Genomic DNA, 18195 nt, shown 5'->3' on the forward strand with positions numbered 1-18195 from the left:
TGGTGTTTTTGCCTACAACTCCCAGAAGTCCCAACCAGTTTACCAGATGTTAGGATTCCTGGTAGTTGAAGGCCAAAACATCTGGGGACCCACAGGTTGAGAACCTTCTCTAGTTCTTTCCCTCAGAGACCAGGCCAGTTGCAATTGAGATGGAGGTTGGACTGCCAGGTTATAGTAGCCTTTAGGCAAAATGGTCAATGCTAAAGAATTCTGGGAGTAGCAGGGCAGCATCATATGGAGGATCACACAATTGTTGCTGTGGAAGATTTCAACACATTGATACTGCTATATTTGGGAGGTGCCACCAATTTAACCAAAAATGAAAGTGTCTAAATGTCACCTCTTTCTTGTCAGGACCCAGGCTGCAGAGCACCAATAACCATGCGCAGAGACCAGAATCTATCTAATATCTTTATTAAAGGAATATATAAAGTCAGTAAAAACAAGTGTAGAATATAGTTCAGGAGTAGACCTTTCAGGAAAGGTCAAATATAGTCCAGGAAAACAATGTCCAATATGTGATATTAAAGTCCAAAGTTATAATCCACTCCACCGAAACACACACTATTTGGCAAGCAATAGTGTGGGGAACTGTCCATAGTCTTTGAGGCTTAAGGTAAATCTGAAGGAAACTGGAAAACGAGGCTTGAATCTGAGAAGCAAGGTCCGTGGTTTAAAACGCAAGGCAAGGCAAGACTTGAAACTTGGCAAGATCACACTTGAAGCAAGGCAAACATGAATCAAGAACTGAGTCCATAGAAGTCCATGGTACAAGGCTGGGCTGGAAACTTGATCCGGGATCTGGGAACTGGAGTACGAAGTCTACACACGATCTCACTCCTCAAGCTGACGAATTGACTCCGCAAGGATTCCTTTGCGGGCAAACACCTATATAGGATCTTGTTTTCCCGCCAAGGAACACTTTCTCTGGGGAACAAGAAACGAAACCTAAACTGTGTCCAGATGCATGACTCCTTAAAGTTTCCCAAGGGAAACAGACTTAATCAGCTAATTGTCTGGCAGCTATCCTGGCGCTCCGGCGAGTCGCCTCTCGAGCGCCCCTATCTTGATTATAATAATCCCGGCGAGAAAATGGGGGAGATTTCTGCTCAAGGCTTGTTTGGCTGACTTCTAGTGGGCAAACATCTTGCAGGTGCAAGGGCTCCACTTCTGGCTGAAGCGGTGGGAAACCCAAGTTTTCCTCTTCATCTGCCTCAATAGTACCAGGAACGGGACTACATGGCCCATGAGTCATCACATTCCTGTGCATTCTTGTAAGGATGACTGCCTTCTCTCCTGATAAGAGTGCCTAGCTGGGTTTATTCCTTCTGTAATCATGAAGCTTTTGGGGTTTCTGGTATGGCTTGTATAGTTTGCTCAGCTCCGTCACTTCTGCTATGGTAGAATTTCTGTAATGAAAATATTACGTGCCTAGAGCCAACAACAAGAAGTTATGATGATATATAGTGCCAGACTCTAGAAACTTGCCCATCAACAAACAAATTTCTGATATGTTCTATACTGGTCACATACATCTCAAATAAGAATCACTACATGAGCATTAGGCATCGTTCATGCATACTTTGGCATTGTCTGCATAACTCTGAAGTTCTATAAAATATTGATGCTTAAAATAAACTTTTTCTATATTGACCAGTGCTGTGAGTAGCCTGAACTTAAAGCAGTGCTGAGTCCCAGTGGAACCTTTAGTCTGGATTGTTATCTGTTTACCTTTCTGCTCTGTTATAAGGTTCATTCCAGCACCTTTCTTCACTTAGGGGATAAAATAGGGCTGATATTTCAGATCTTCCCCAATGTAGCATATAGGCCAATTTTCCTCCTCCTCCTCCTCCTCCTCATCATCATAGGCCAAGTATGATTGTCTTCCAAGAGTAGACTTTACTTACTTCACTTTCACTTAGGCGATCCCTCGTAGCTCGAGGACGATTGTCTTCCATCCCTGGTGTCTTGGGGGTGGGTTCTTAGGTGGCTGAAGAGACCTATTCTTGACCCGCATATTCTCCCGCAGTGTGGACATCGGTTTCCAGGTGGAAGGCGGTCCCGGTCGGGGTTAGCTTGATGCTCCTTCCTCTTGGCATGTTTCTCCCTTAAGCCCTCCGTTCGTGCCTCTTCGAACTCCGCAGCACTGCTGGTCACAGCTGATCTCCAGTTAGAGCACTCAAGGGCCAGGGCTTCCAAGTTCTCAGTGTCTATGCCACAGTTTTTAAGGTTGGCTTTGAGCCCATCTTTAAATCTCTTTTCCTGCCCACCAACATTACGTTTCCCGTTCTTGAGTTCAGAGTAGAGCAACTGCTTTGGGAGACGGTGATCGGGCATTCGGACAACGTGGCCAGTCCAGCGGAGTTGATGGCGTAGGAGCATCGCTTCAATGCTGGTGGTCTTTGCTTCTTCCAGCACGCTGACATTTGTCCGCCTGTCTTCCCAAGAGATTTGCAGGATTTTCCTGAGGCAACGCTGATGGAAACGCTCCAGGAGTTTGGTGTGACGTCTGTAGACAGTCCACGTTTCGCAGGCGTAGAGCAGGGTTGGGAGGACAATGGCTTTGTAAACAAGCACCTTGGTATCTCTACGGATGTCCCGGTCATCAAACACTCTGCTTCATACGGAAAAATTCTGCACTCGCAGAGCTCAGGCGGTGTTGTATTTCAGTGTCGATGTTGACTTTTGTGGAGAGGTGGCTGCCAAGGTAGCGGAAATGGTCAACGTTTTCTAATGTTACACCGTTAAGCTGTATTCCTGGCTTTGCAGAGGGATTAGCTGATGCCTGTTGGAAGAGCACTTTGGTTTTCTCGATGTTCAGTGAGAGGCCGAGCTTCTCGTATGCTTCTGCGAAGGTGTTTAGAGTGACTTGTAGGTCTTCTTCTGAATGCGCACAGACTACGTTGTCATCAGCATATTGGAGTACTATAACAGATGTTGTGGTGGCCTTGGTTTTGGCTTTCTGTCTGCTGAGGTTACCGTATTTTTCGGTTTATAGCACGCACCTGATGATAAGACGCACCTAGTTCTCAGAGGAAAAATAATTTGAAGAAGACCTTGAGGAGGAAGCGGTCGAGGATGGGCCGCTCGCACAATCATCTTGGCCGTGCGGAGGGCGCCCGCCTCTTCCTCCTCCTCCTCCTCCTCCTCGCCGCCGCCGCCTGGGAGAGCAGGCTCCGGGCGGGCCCGATGGCGGGCACGGCACCTCCTCCTCCTCCTCCTCCTCGGGCTCCTCTGGCCCTCCTGCCTTGTCCTTCCCCTCCTCCTCCTCGCCGCCGCCGCCTGGGAGAGCAGGCTCCGGGCGGGCCCGATGGCGGGCACGGCACCTCCTCCTCCTCCTCCTCGGGCTCCTCTGGCCCTCCTGCCTCGTCCTTCCCCTCCTCCTCCTCGCCGCCGCCGCCTGGGAGAGCAGGCTCCAGGCGGGCCCGATGGCGGGCATGGTACCGCCTCCTCCTCCTCCTTGGGCTCCTCTGGCCCTCCTGCCTCGTCCTTCTCCTCCTCCTCCTTGCCGCTGCCGCCTGGGAGAGCAGGCTCTGGGCGGGCCCGATGGCGGGCACGGCGCCTCCTCCTCCTCGGGCTCCTCTGGCCCTCCTGCCTCGTCCTTCTCTTCCTCCGGGCCGCTCTTTCAGGCCACCCGGCGTGCCTTTCGTGCTGGACCCATCGCCCCACCTTTTGTGTCGCATTTATAAGACGCGATGACTTTTTCCCTCTATTTTTTGGGGGGGAAAAGTGCGTCTTATAAACCGAAAAATACGGTAAATAGCTTGCCATCTGTCCGATAGATGATTTCCACTCCGGTGGGAAGCTTCCCATCAACAAGGTGAAGTAACATAGCGATGAAGATGGAGAATAAAGTAGGGGCAATAACACATCCCTGCTTGACACCTGATTCCACCTTAAATGGGTCACTTTGGGAGCCGTTGCTGTCCAAGACTGTTGCGATCATGTCATCATGGAGGAGCCACAGAATGTTCACAAATTTGTCAGGGCACCCGATTTTTTAGAGGATGGTCCAGAGAGCACTGTGATTCACTGTGTCGAATGCCTTTGCAAGGTCAATGAATGCCATGTACAGAGATTGGTTTTGTTCCCTGCATTTTTCTTGGAGCTGTCGTGCAGTGAAGATCATGTCCACTGTTCCTCTGGAGGGGCGGAAGCCATTCTGGGATTCTGTGAGGGTGTCTTCTGAAACAGGGAGAAGGCGGTTTGCAAGGATTCTTGCGAGGATTTTCCCGGTGGAGGTTAGAAGGGAGATACCACGATAGTTCCCGCAGTGTGTTCTGTCCCCTTTCTTGAAAAGGGTGATGATGGTGGCATCCTTGAAGTCTGCTGGGATTTTCTCAGTCACCCACACCTTTTCAATGAGCTGGTGGAGTTGTTGTATCAGCTCAGGTCCACCCTCTTTGAAGATTTCAGCAGGAATCCCATCAGGTCCGCTGGCTTTGTTGTTTTTTTGTTGGCTGATGGCATTGCTGACTTCTTCCAAACTAGGCAGTGCTGCAATCTCATCCCTGGTTTGTTGTTGCGGAATTTGTGAGAGGGTCTCTTCGGCCACATTGGAGCTGCGATTCAGCAGGTTCTGGTAGTGCTCTTTCCAACGTAGTGCAATTGATGTTTTGTCCTTCAGAATTTTGGTTCCATCTGATGAGCGTAGGGGCTGTATGCCATGGTTTCTTGGTCCATAAATGATCTTTGTGGCTTTGAAAAATCCCTGAGCGTCATGGGTATCTGCAAGGTGTTGGATTTCTTCAGCCTTCTTTGTCCACCAGATGTTCTTGAGTTCTCTGGTCCTTCTTTGGACCTCAGCTTTTGCACTGGCATAGATCTTTTTCTTGGCAGCACAGTTGGTGTTTCTCTGCCATGTTTGGAAGGCTTTCCTTTTGTTATCAATTAGCTGTTGGATCTCTTTGTCGTTATCATCAAACAAGTCTTGATGTTTCTTAGTTTGGTATCCAATGGTTTCTTCGCAGGCTGTGATGGTGGAGGTCTTCAGTTTGTTCCAATGTTCCTCAACATTTTCGGGGTGTTCTGTGGGTAGATGATCCTTGAGTGTTGTTTGGAGAAGGGCTCGTTTGGAGGGCTCCTGAAGGGCTTGGGTATTCATTTTACGCCTTGTTTTTCTTCCTTGAAGTCTGCGTTTGGAGACGATCTTGATAGCCATCGTGGATCGGATTAACCTGTGGTCTGTCTAGCAGTCATCGGCACCTGTCATGGCTCTTGTGAGAAGCACATCGCGGCGGTCTCTGGCACATGTAATAACGTAGTCCAAGAGGTGCCAATGCTTTGACCGAGGGTGCTTCCATGATGTCTTGAGCTTGTTTTTCTGGCGGAAGAGCGTGTTTGTGATGACAAGGTTGTGCTGTCCGCATTTGGTGAGAAGCAAGATGCCATTTGAGTTGCTGTTTCCGACCCCGTTTTTTCCTATGATCCCTGGCCACAGGTCGGAGTCCCTTCCGACTCTTGCATTAAAGTCCCCCAGGAGGATGATTTTGTCCTCCTTAGGTATCTCCGATAGGATGGTGTCCAGCTGACAGTAAAATTTTTCCTTGATGTCTTCGTCAGCATCTAGAGTTGGTGCATAGGTGCATATGATGGTTGCCTGTTGGTTTTTGGCAAAGTTAATTCGGAGGGTTGAAAGTCGTTCATTGATGCCAGTGGGTGCTTCGGTCAGGTGCTTCACCAGGTCGTTTCTGATAGCAAAGCCAACTCCGTGTATTCTTCGCTCTTCTTCAGCAGTCCCTTCCAGAAGAAGGTGTAGCCTCCCTTTTCTTCCTTCAGCTGTCCCTCTCCTGCTCTCCGGGTCTCCTGAAGGGCTGCTATGTCGATCTTAAAGCGTCCCAGCTCCCTTGCTATGATAACAGTCCTGCGTTTGGGGCGTTTGCTGTCAGTGTTATCCAACAGTGTCCATACGTTCCATGTTTTTTGGCCGCAGAGTGGTGACCCCTCTGGACACGGCAGTCCAGTCAGGGTAGGAGAGGCAGACTATGTTTAGGGCACCTTTTCTAGCCCCTTCCCCATGTGGGGTGAGCAGAGCGGATCCTAAAAAGGGCTGCTCAGTCATGGATACAGCTGCCGGACTACTCAACTGCCTCGGTCCTTGAGGTAGAATGACTGAGTCCATATCCACCGCCCATGTGCCAGTCTGTGACTAGGGGCTTCCAGATTTCACAGTCCTGCCCCCGTCGCCACTCGCTGATCGCCATGGGACTTTTGTAGGTTTGTTTTTATTTTTGTTGGAAGACGCCTGTGCGTGATTTTTTTTAATGTGTGGAGATCGGTGCACGGCCGGTCAACACACAGTCTTCACAGAGTGAGGTTCCAGCAGTGGTGTGGTTAACACAACGAGAGTGGCTTCTCAGTCTGTTGCAGCCTTCTTCCGCCTTCACAGCCATTGTAACATGTACCATGTTATCCTCCGCCTGCTCCGCCGTTGAGGTCTTTGGGTCTTCGGATTGTGCTTGGTTTGGAACCTCCCCTGCGGCCACTCCTGGGAGTGCATCACTCCAGTGGTTGTGCCCACAGGTTCATCGGAACACGCAAGCCCCCTCACCACGACAAGGTGACAATCCATCGAGGAGGTCCAAGAGTAGAGTCTTAGTAGTGGATCCGTAAGTTACTGTAGAGACCTATTCTGGACCTGCATAATCTTTTGCAGTGAGGGCATATATTTCCAGATGGAAGGTAGTTACAATGAGGAAGTTACATGCCTTCCTCTTAGCATGTTTCTCTTTCTCCCTCTATACATGCCTCTTAAGAATCCAGTCATCTACACAGTGAAACTGGTTTCTGCCAAACCAATCTCTAACCTACCTAAGTGGTCAGTGTAGATGAGTCCTCTCATTCAGGAAGTCTCCTCCCAATTTGGCAGTGGTTCTCAACCTGTGGATCCCCAGGTGTTTTGGCTTACAACTCCCAGAAATCCCAGCCAGTTTACCAGCTGTTAGGATTTCTGGGAGTTGAAGGCCAAAACACCTGGGGAACCACAGGTTGAGAACCATTGCTCTATGCCGTTCCACCACATAGGAAGAATTTAGATTTCCTATGCCCCCAAGCAGTTACAGCATACTCAATCATATCTGGTGTCAGTTTTGCAGCATTTTAAGATGACATCACCACTTGACTTGCCTAAGCAGCATATGAGGTTAATGTATTCCTTTTCTTTCCCCTTAGCAAAAATAGATCCTTAAGTTAAGATACCAGTGTTGTCTTTTTCCTCCATCCTTGTTTCTTACTCGCCCAGTCACCAGAAAATCTTGATATCCTCACACGTGGAAATACGAGGCCCAGGCTTCATAGAAAGAAACCTAGCGAAAAATTGGTGTTTACATCTTAGTCTGTAACACCTGAAGTCAGTATGTTTGCCATCTATTTTGAAGTGGGAGCACCTTTGCCACTGGGTGAAGGCACTCGCTTCCAGCCAACTGATGAAAAATATGATAATCACATTTTTCTGAATTGACTGACCAGCCCAGCTAGAAATTGTGAGCTTCTCTGTATAACAGAAAAGGGCAAGCATTATACAGTGTAGTATGTTAAAATAAATTCTGCTAGCTTTGAGTTTCCTACAGAGATAGGTGTTGAATACAACATTTTGACTCTGCTGTGCATTAATTTCTTTTTTATTCTCTGTTTCAGCATGGAACAAGCCTTGATTATTTTTTGCAATAGGTGTATTGAGGAAGACATTCATCAGTGGGTGTGGATAATCCCAATTGTTCACCTTTTCAGTGATTCTGTTGATTTTAAATGTGCTCAGATGAAGAGAATTGAATCCGAAGAGAGATGGGCGAGAATGGAACGCATTCCATTCATAGAATGCAGGGAGAAGCAAGAATATAAAGCGTAAGTTTGGCTTCATTAGACTTAATTATGTATCTCCTCCTCCCTGAAATCTTGCCAGATAATTAAGCTGATTCCTTTTCATGGTCTCTGTGACCAAAAGCGGAACCAAATAAGGTTGCCCTCTTTCTCCACTACTTCTCGCCCTAGTGATAGAATCTTAGCTAACCTAAATAGTAATACAATTATAGTGTAATGTAATTTCAAATAGGAATATAAGGAAGCCAAGTGCAAGATGGTTGCAAATCAAGTCATTTCAGTAGAGGCTGAATAATATAGTGTCAAGGCTCATGTGCCGAATCCAACCTGCCATGTCATTTCATGTGGTCTTTCAAATGCTGGACTATAACTCATTATTAGACGTCATGACTACAACTAATGGGAGTTGTGATACAGTAACATTTGGAAGTTTGCAGTTTCTTCTGTTTAGTCAGGGAAGTAGGCTTTAAATCAGTTATAGGCAAACTTGGGCCCTCTGGGTGTTTTGGACTTCAACTCCCACAATTCCTAACAGCCAGTGGGCTGTTAGGAATTGTAGGAGTTGAAGTCCAAAACACCTGGAGGGGCCAAGTTTACACAGGCTGCTTTTTAAATACAAGGCTTATGGATATGATGCCTGACTTTAAAATGTCCTTTAAACTTTTCCTCACCTCAGAGGTGCTGTTAAATTGCAATTCCCATTATCCCAAGTCCACATGGTAGATAATAAAAAATGGTGGAAGTTATCATTCAAAGGCATCTATGGACCCAAACTGGATAAACATTAAAGAGCACCAACCACTACGTATCTACAGATTTTCTGTCCATGAATTCAATGGTCCTTTGGAGACAACCATAAGGCTAATGCGGGCCTCGATGAAAATGAGTTTGACACCCCTAGTTTATGGTTATTATACATTTCTGCATAGAAACCTCATGAATTAAGTAGCCCCATTGTTTATATTTTGGGTTGCTAATATTGAGAACTCTGATCCCACAGATAGCATACAGCACTTGGTTTAGTTACCTTCTCCATAATGGAAAAATTCACACATAGTGGAAGTATTATAGTTTGATTATAAGGTTTAAACATTGAAAAAGTTAACAAGAAAGAAGTTACACTGATAGAAATTATTGAACAAAAAGTATTTTCTCACGGGATTGAAAATAAATGTTCATGCTGTTTTATAACAACAGTGATTTCAAAAATAGTTGCAAAGCTTAGAATCAGATTCTGGTTTCTATCAATTTTTTCGTGTTTATGCAAAAATTGTATTCTGTGTAATATTCCTCTGCTCAGATTTCTAATTGTATTCTGTCTGCATATTGAAGTTATTTTCTGTCTTTAAATTGCAGAAATTTATTACCAATAATGAAAACAAAGAAATATTTGGTGAAAGGAGATAAAGCGCTGTTCAGATCATGGTTCTCTTTGTTGCCTCTGAGAGACTTGGTGGAATATATGACTGACTTTTCTTCCTCTATCCCGGACTGTCTTATAGGAATTGTTCTTAGACTAAAATATATGACAATAACATATTCTAATCATGAGGTTTGTTTTTTTTCCTTCTTAGTTCATATGAAATTCTTATTTTCAATAAAAATTAGAAAAATCTAACTTATGTACCTGGCATTTCTGAGTATGCATTTTCTATCATTATTCAGTAGGAATAGTCATTGATAGCTTTTAGGATTTTATGAATAGTCCCATTGAAAATTTATATCCGCTCAACACTGTGCGCATAAACTAATTTATAATAAATAGCAATAGAAAATGCATACCTGGACAAAGCCAGATATATAAGATAGTTGTTAATAAATTATTGTCTTTATTGAGTCACACAGTCTTTGCCTAGAGTCGCACTCTCTGCAGACAATTCCCTTTTAAATTCGTAAATTGTTGACTTGAGCAAATCACTATGTTTTGATCTTGAGTTACATTGCACAGGCAGTCTTACAAATGATTTTCCGTATCATCTTCCCCTTTAAAATACATTTTAATACATTGATTGCTGCTTTGCCTGGTGAAGTCCTGGCCGCGGACTTCAGAGCTGTAATTTTCTGTCTCATGATAGACCTTATGCTGGGCCTTCAATCTTTTCATCTTGAATTACGGTTTTAATAGATTTGGCTGTTTGTGGAAGCTAAGCAGCCACACAATCGCAGCACCAGCACTGATTCCATAAATGACACCAGTTTTCTAGTTTTTGAGATACACAACATATGCCATATACCAGTCTTCATCTTCTCACCCATACAAAATCATGATAACCACTAGAGTTGATGTGGTCTATCCAATGCATTTTTTTGAATCAGCGACAGAAATAACCCTAGGAACGGGACTAAAAACCTAGATACCAAGGAAAAAAATTGTTGGGCTGTGTTCAGGTTCAGGAAAGTTAGCCTCTGCCAACTTGGTTGGACCTTCTCCATCAAAACAGTCCTCTACGTTCTGAACCAGACTAGCTACAATTACATGCCTGGAGGCGGAGTGGGAAAGGTTAGTATCTGAAGGGTATGATAAGAATGCTATTCATACCATTCTTTGAACCAGAAGATCTTCCACTAAGCCCTTATGTGAATCCACTTGGAGTGCCTTCTGTTGATGGTGGAGGCAGTGAGGTTGGTCTACAGGTGGATCCTTTGGGTCTCAGTACAGGTCTCAGGGGACAAATGTGAGCCTTTGATTCTATCTTGAAAAGGAAGTTACTGAAGCTACTTTTTCTATCACATGCAGAATTTTTGAAGGAATTCTTTGCATTGGCAGGAATGGTGTGTTAATTTTCTTCATAGAATCTAAATGTGGTATCATTGGCTTTGTTGAGTGTACCTTTTGAGCCTTGGAGATCTGTGCATTTGAAATTGTTTGCATTAAAAGTATTGTCTGTTGTTATTTTGTCTGTTTGCAGAGTGTTTGAGTAAAGCTGAAGAACAACAACCTTTAGACACCTGTTTTGATAAGGATCTGATTGTTCTTCAATTACATTCTTTTTTCCTCCTGTGAAATCAATTTTCCATTAATTTTTTCCCCCTTTTGCCTGGATCATAGAAAACACTGCAAGAGAAAGAGTGACACAGATTGGACGTGTATAGGGCACTTTAATTCTATTTAGAGAGAACCAACAATTTTTGTAATTTGGATTATTTGTGGTCTCCTTTTAGGAGTTTACTAAGACTCAAGTAGTGTCATTCTCCGTCATATCTTATTAGTGGAGGTTTATATTGAATTAGCTTATGTTCGCAATGCTATGCCAAGTCCTGAGGAGACACAGCCATATCTACTTGTGCTGCTACTTCTGTAGCCTTGAGTACAGCTGCATCTTTGGTGGATTTATAGGGCAGCCACATAGATTTCCCCACCATCTTTTGTCAGGCATTTGATAAATTTGCTTCATTAAGTGGGTGTGTTCTTTATAGCTGTGTTTTGTTGTCCACCAGTTGGTGGACAACAATACTACTGGTGTGGATTCCAGTTTAAGAATTCTGCAGTAATGAGGAGGGAACTCTTCCCACCATGGTTTGTGGCTTTTTGTTGTCTGGGTTGGTGTCTGTTTGGAGCTTGTTGTTCCATTGTTGTGGGTAAGCTTTACTACTTAGGATGGACAAGATGATTGGCCCTTGGAAGAAGCCCTGCCTTAAAAGTGCATAGGAGGAGGACCCAATGTAATGATCACATCCCAGTACTACAGAAAAGAAAACCTCATACTACCTACCAGTGTTCTAATTTAGTATTTTGGGTAGACTACATTTTTATGTTGTAATGTGGAACTGAAATTGATTTAACTAGCATAGTTGCAACTTCATAAACATAAGATACTCAATACTGTGAAGGTTCAAAATATGTTTATTGTGGCAAACTCTTTCCATTCAAACTTTGGATACATAATTTAGTACACTAGTAAAAATAATGTAGAGACTTTGAAGTAGTTCAGATGCTGGGGGGTTGGATCAGAAGGACTGAATCATAAATGCTCAGTGAAGCAACTATTTATAGTCCCCAATTCAGGCTTTCTATTTTACAAGAGCCTTACTCTTGCAAAGTAGAAGTCATGTTGACATCCTCTTTTCATCTTTCTGAAGTAGAATTAGCACATTCACATGACATAGCAGAAACAGTCCCAAACAAGGAACAAGAAAACCAGTAAGCCAATTTGGCAAAATTAGTTTTAGTAAATCTGTTTCATAAATGTTTATTGCAAATGTGTGTTTTACTATACAATAATGAAGATAATTCTAATTCTCTGGTTTAACTTCTATTTCTCTTTCCTAGGAGGTAGAAAAACTACTTGAGGCAGTTCTTCAAATTGTTTGTAATAAACAGAATAGGTAAGAAACAGAAATTTATAACTTCCATTAGACATGCTTAATTTGGAATTGGTTATAGATACTGGAATCAGATATAGTAGAATCTGTGAATAATAAGCTGTTTATAATGCACTGTTTTTAAAACTGTATGTTGTTATACTGTTCAATTTGTCTTTTTTACATTGAGGTAAGCAACTACGGTAGGGGTTACTTTGCACCTTGGAACAGGATGCATCACTGCATTTTTCAATTGATTTGCCAGAAGTGCAGTCTAAAAGTGACTAGAAGATACTTCTGTTTGTAATTCTTACTTTGGGGCCAATTTTTGGCCAGTTATTTGCATTTGAAAAAAATGTTTAAAGGTTAAGATAACAGTTTGGAGGCAATTCTAGAAGTGTTCAGGGTCATTCTGAGACCTTTTTGTTCAATAAATAACATACTTTTGGGGGAAAAGGTTCATATGGTTAGGAGGCTAAAGAGGACACAAGAGCCACAAAAAGGGGTTGCGAGCTGCATGCAGCTTAGGGGCTTCATTTTTCTCATTCATTTTACATAGATATCTATGGGATGGGGAAGTACTTGCTGTATTATACAGTTGTGAAAAACTTTAAAGTTACAGAATTGATTCCACATAGTGATTTTGTTATTAATGTTACATTTTGCAGTGTTATTACCAAAGTAATTAAAATATTCTGTCTTAAAATATAATGTAAGCAATTATAATTAGTCCAAAAATAAAAAAATAAAATGTTATATTGTCAGAGTAGTACAACTTGTCTCTTGTGTTCTTAAGTCTAATTTGTTAACAGAACTCTATTTTGTCCAGCTCCTTGACTATTTGTTATTAAGGATCTGCTCTTTCCTGATAATGTATCCTTGGTGTTTTCTAATGAAGTATCATTTCATATTTTATTTCTATTTATTTATTTATATTATTTATACGCCAGCCTTCAGCTAGATAGATTCCAGACTAGCTTACCACTTTAATTCAACACTTGGACCAATTCTTCCATAATTATTTCAATTTGATGTTGCTTGGTTTACATATTTAAAAAAGAATGAATAAATTATATTTGGGTTCCTATAAACATGATGAAGAAAGTGCATTCTTATTTGAATTTTTCATATCTATGTCTTCATTAGAAGTGCTGCTATGATCTCTGGGCATATTTTTGTGTGCATTGTTTTAGCTGAAACTAACTGCTTTGTAAAGCAAGTGTAATTAAATTGCTTGATGTTACAGCCCACTACAGCAGAATGCCTGGGAATTTTCTATAAATATCTGTTTAGACCTTTATCAGATGATATGTGACAAAGTCCAAATGGGAATTCAATACAAAGTACCAGCTACATCAGCTAAAATTGTTTCAAACCTTCTTGGATTTCAATCTGTTGAGGTGAGAATCTTTCTTCATGATATTAACATATTTTCATGACTAGCAGTCACACAAACCTTTTCTTCACTTTATGTAGGGCTAATTAAAAATGGTCAGGAGGAACAAAATAATAGTAAATATGTGTGTATGTGTATATATAAATTAATAAACACAAAGAAATTCAAGAAGAGTGAGATTTCAGAACTGGTTCGCAAAAAAATGCTATTATCAGCCTACATATACACTTTGTAATACTTATTAACCCCACACTGGATAATCAATGATACCCCCTAATTAGATTTGTATTGTTGGGATAGAAGAACGATAGTGATACATAGTAAATTTTGTCTGCACAATATTAATTTACTAACTGAATTAAACTAAACTTTTAGATTATATAGACAACAGTTAAAATTTGATAAATGAGTTAAAAGAAATAATCTAAATAAGAATAATCAAAATGGAGTTTTCATGAAGAAGAGCTGGAAGAGAAGACAAGAGTAACATGGAATAATACAGAAAATATATGAAGATATGATTATTAGGTTTTAAAAGATAATACTATTTCTCTTTTTGTTATTGAGGATATATGGAATTTGTAATTTAAGTAATGTGTGAAGAATTAGATATAACAACTATAGTTTTGTACAATGTCTTTCCCTCTGTCCATTCAACCCCCCCTTCTCCGGTGACATGCAAGATATTTTAAAGGAGTTTAAGCTACTAACAATAACTCCATTACCCATACCCTCCCTGTTTTCCTTTTTACTCAACTGTTCTATTTTCCTCTCTTGTGTGAAAAAGTGGGAATATTCCATTAAAATATTATAAAAATAGACATGTATTTATACACCACTTTTGCTTTACCAAAGGAGACTGAAAATTGCTAACATTAAAAACCACAACAATATCTGAATTAAAACCTAACACATATAGGCATTTCATTAGAATTAAGTATGGATATATTAAAATACATAGTTAAAATTGTTTAATTGGTTTTTAGTAGACTTAAAAGCCTTCCAGAAAAGAAAAATTTTAATTGGCTGCTGGAATTGGGGTGGGGGGGCACATTCTGTCCTCTCTGGGCAGGAAGTTCAAGTCGAAAGGGAGTCACTGAGAAGGCCCTCTCTTCTGATCCTACCAACTGTGTTTGAGATGGTGGTGGGACCAAGAGAAGAGCCTCTCCTGACCAGGAGATACTATCTGCCTAATTGCTGCAGCTCTTTGGACCAGCTAAAGTTTGCGAACACTCTTCAGAGGCAGCATCATGTTGAATTGTATTTGCTTGCAGTGAACCAATCCCCATCATGAATAGTACTTAAATGTAATTTGATTGCCACTATGGTAGTTCCATCCCTATTTGTTCAGTTGTGATAAAGACTGATGAGAGTATTTTTTTTCTTGATCCAAAGCTGTGTTTGTCTTTTGTAATAAAATGAACGAAGAGCCCAATGGCACCTGGAAAACTAACACATTTATTATAATATTTTATGAACTGAGTTCACTTCATTAATTGTAGGGATGATTCTGTAATCAATTTGTAGTAGTTTTAAGGATCTATTGGACTTGTTATGGTGTAATGTATAATTGACATGAAATTCAGTTAAAGGTGTGACCATTTAGCTTTAGATGGCTTTTAAAAGATTATACAGGCATTCCCCAAGTTACAAACAAGATAGGTTATGTTGGTTTGTTCTTAAGTTGAATTTGTATGTAAGCTGGTACATTTTTAAAGTGTAACTCCAGCCGTTCAGAAGATTTCACCTCACTTTCTGTCCCTGTGATAATTAATTAGATTTGACAATTCTGGTTTTAGGAGTGAATTTCCCATCCGAGGGATAGATTTCTCTCACTTCTTGTTGTCTCACCAGTGTTCTTAACTATGAGTTATTTGTAAGTCTGATATTTGTAACTCGGGGACTGCTTATACAAAGTCATAGACATCTAGATTGTCAATGCCTATTCCTGATAATAGCTATTTGAATCATCCCTATTCAGAGAACCTGTGTATGTTGCAAGATGCCAGAGACAGTACTGAGCTTATGGATGGCATGTGTTTGGTTGCTATTTGAAATAGAATGTTTTCACTGAAAACCCCCTCCATTCGAAGCAATAAGTTAATTATAGTTTCAAATATAGATTTTAGGTAGATTTGTACATATAAAATATAAAATAGGTTAATAAAAATGAAAAAGGTTGAAGTTAATGAAGAGAGTTATTGGAAGAAAATGCATGAAATTAGCTAGTGGAAATAATGTTGCAATTGTGAGTCAATTGGAAGTGATGATGATGATGATGATAACAACAACAACAACAACAACAACAACAATAATAAAACTTTATTTCTGTCCTACCACCTTCTTCCAAAAGGGGCTCAGGGCAGTTTACAAAGCATTCATAATGTAACAATACATATGGTGCATTAAATACAGATACATCAATATCAAAGGAAAACACAATTTACATCATCAATACATAAAACAATACCACAATAAAATCAATCAACCCTAAAATACACGTCGATAAAATGTTACTGTAATTATTGACATAAAATGAATAACAACCAATATGCCTACCCTTTTAATATATGTATACATTCATTAGATATTATAAAGTCAATTTCAACAGTGTCCAGAGTCTTATGTGTCTATGTGTATTTAGACAGGTAACTAATGTAATTGTCATATTTTAAAATAAATGTAATTATTCCAAATAAAGATCTGTATTTGCTTCAATGTGGTGAGGAACGTCTTTCCAATGAGCCAGATTCCGGCCATGAGGTGTGTGTGCCCCCATCCAGAATTTTCAATGGAATATTGTTTTAAAATTCATAGTGTTTTAAACTACAATAGTGTTTTGAATGACAGTCTTAAACAGGCATTTTATACTGTGGTCACTGCTTAGAGAAGATTAACATTTGCATCGTCAGCACTGTGATCCTTTCTCTTGGAAAAACCAAAGGAGAAAGAAGAAAAGCTCAGCCCTTTAAGAGCCTTTTTTCCCCAGGCCCCAGTCTCTGGAGACACTAACAACATTCCTTGGTGCCAAATCTCTTCTGTCCATTTTTGAGTGCTATTCGCATTTTCAGACTTAGAAAATTGAAAGAAGAACCAGTCTTGCTATTCTTTGTTACTTCTTTCCTCCTTAATTTGATGTAGCAATACAATTATTTGGCTATAGGAAGGGGGAAAAATTAGATCTGTCAGGGAAATCGCAGAACTAAATGCTCCAGCCACTTGCAAAGTTTGCTTCTCTGGTAAGTATTTTGTTCTGCTATTGGATTTCATTACGAGCCACATAGATCCTTGCCTCTCTTGTCAATTTGAGAGAAAGCCAAAAGCTTTAGGGCCTGCTGATCTTGCTGAAGCTTCATTTCTTTCTCTAGCTGAAATTATGCTTTTGACATCAGTTTTAAGCACTCTGCATGTTTGGGGGTGAGGAGAGGAGGAACAAAGGTGTGGGCATGCTGGCAGGGAGATAAGAGTACACAGGTGGGGGAGAATGAAAGTCTGAATGCATAGAGGAGGCTGACAGTAGTTTCTCTTTCAAAGTCATTTCAACCACTTTGGCCAGTATTACTAGAGTTGGGCCCGAATCCTATTTCATCTGTTTCTTTCATGGTTTGTACTGTTCCATCCATTTGGATGGCACAGAATGGTACAGACCCCTCCAAAATGAAATAAGCAGTGAAACGGAAAAAAAGGGGGCATGGTAGCCATTTGGTTGGCTGATTTTCAGTGTTTGGCTGTAAGCCATGGCTGACAGAGCCTACAGGCAAGCGCCGGGTGCTCAACTGTAGCCATCAATTGCTCGATATTTGTAGGCCCTGCCTGTCAGGTCTATGAGTGTCGAGCGCTCGGTTGTAGGCCCTGCAAGCTGAGCCTACGAGCTGTTGAGTGCTCGATGGCTCGTAAGCCCAGCTCATGGGGCCTACAGCTGAGCGTGGGGCCTGCTCGGATTTACGCCCTGGCTGGCAGGCCCTGGCGCTTTGCCGCCCAAGGCCTGAAAAATCTTTTTTTTTTGGACCTTGGATAAAAAGTCCATTTGTATAGGTGCCAGTTTCTGTAAGCGCGGATGGAAACAGAAACAGGGCCATACGAATGGTATGTCAGGGTATTGTGTATTGTGAAATGTTAAAATCAATCTGGATTCAGCAATTATGGAGTTAATGAGGGTCTGCTATGATTGATGTATCACAGGACCAATGGGGTCAAGTGTGTTTTGACCGGGACTTACTATCTTGTTCCTGTGGAATGTAGAGGGAGGAGTTTCCTGTGTAGAGCTGAGAACAGCGATGAGCAATGTGCTGTGTGTGTGCATTAGTGCTTTCGGCAAAGCACTCATGGAGGAAGGACTGATTTATTCTGTCTGTAAATAGATCATGTAAATAAAGTTGTTTGCCGTTGGACTACCAACTGAACCCTCATCTACTGGAGTGAGTTTGTCCAGTGCTGTTTTTCCACACCGGGGAAATAGTCTGGAGAGAAGGAGGTGAACCGGGATGGTGAATTTTTGGATTTCACTCTGCTACCCATCATCCCCGCTGACATGGTACAATAGAAACGGACAGTGGTTCTATACAAATGCACAAGACTAGTATTTACTTAAAATATTTCAACAGTATTTATGATCATGACTAGTTTTGATAAACTAAAAGCAGTATTTGCGCTCAAACATAACAACAAGCAATGATTAA

At 41.5% G+C, this 18195-nt stretch overlaps 1 protein-coding gene across 4 annotated transcripts in view; it reads left to right on the forward strand.

Moving 5' to 3' along the window:
• The window catches only part of rnf213 (ring finger protein 213), a 164878-nt gene that overhangs the window by 35660 nt on the left and 111023 nt on the right, over nucleotides 1-18195 (forward strand). For all 4 annotated transcript variants that reach the window (XM_062970800.1, XM_062970802.1, XM_062970801.1 and 1 more), the window contains 4 exons: nucleotides 7636-7842; nucleotides 9175-9370; nucleotides 12089-12144; nucleotides 13367-13520. In XM_062970800.1, the coding sequence (XP_062826870.1) occupies nucleotides 7636-7842; nucleotides 9175-9370; nucleotides 12089-12144; nucleotides 13367-13520 (613 nt within the window). The remainder of the gene's footprint in view (nucleotides 1-7635; nucleotides 7843-9174; nucleotides 9371-12088; nucleotides 12145-13366; nucleotides 13521-18195) is intronic.

The sequence above is a fragment of the Anolis carolinensis genome, chromosome 2 (genome assembly GCF_035594765.1).
Source record: "Anolis carolinensis isolate JA03-04 chromosome 2, rAnoCar3.1.pri, whole genome shotgun sequence".
NCBI classification, from domain to species: Eukaryota; Metazoa; Chordata; class Lepidosauria; order Squamata; family Dactyloidae; genus Anolis; species Anolis carolinensis.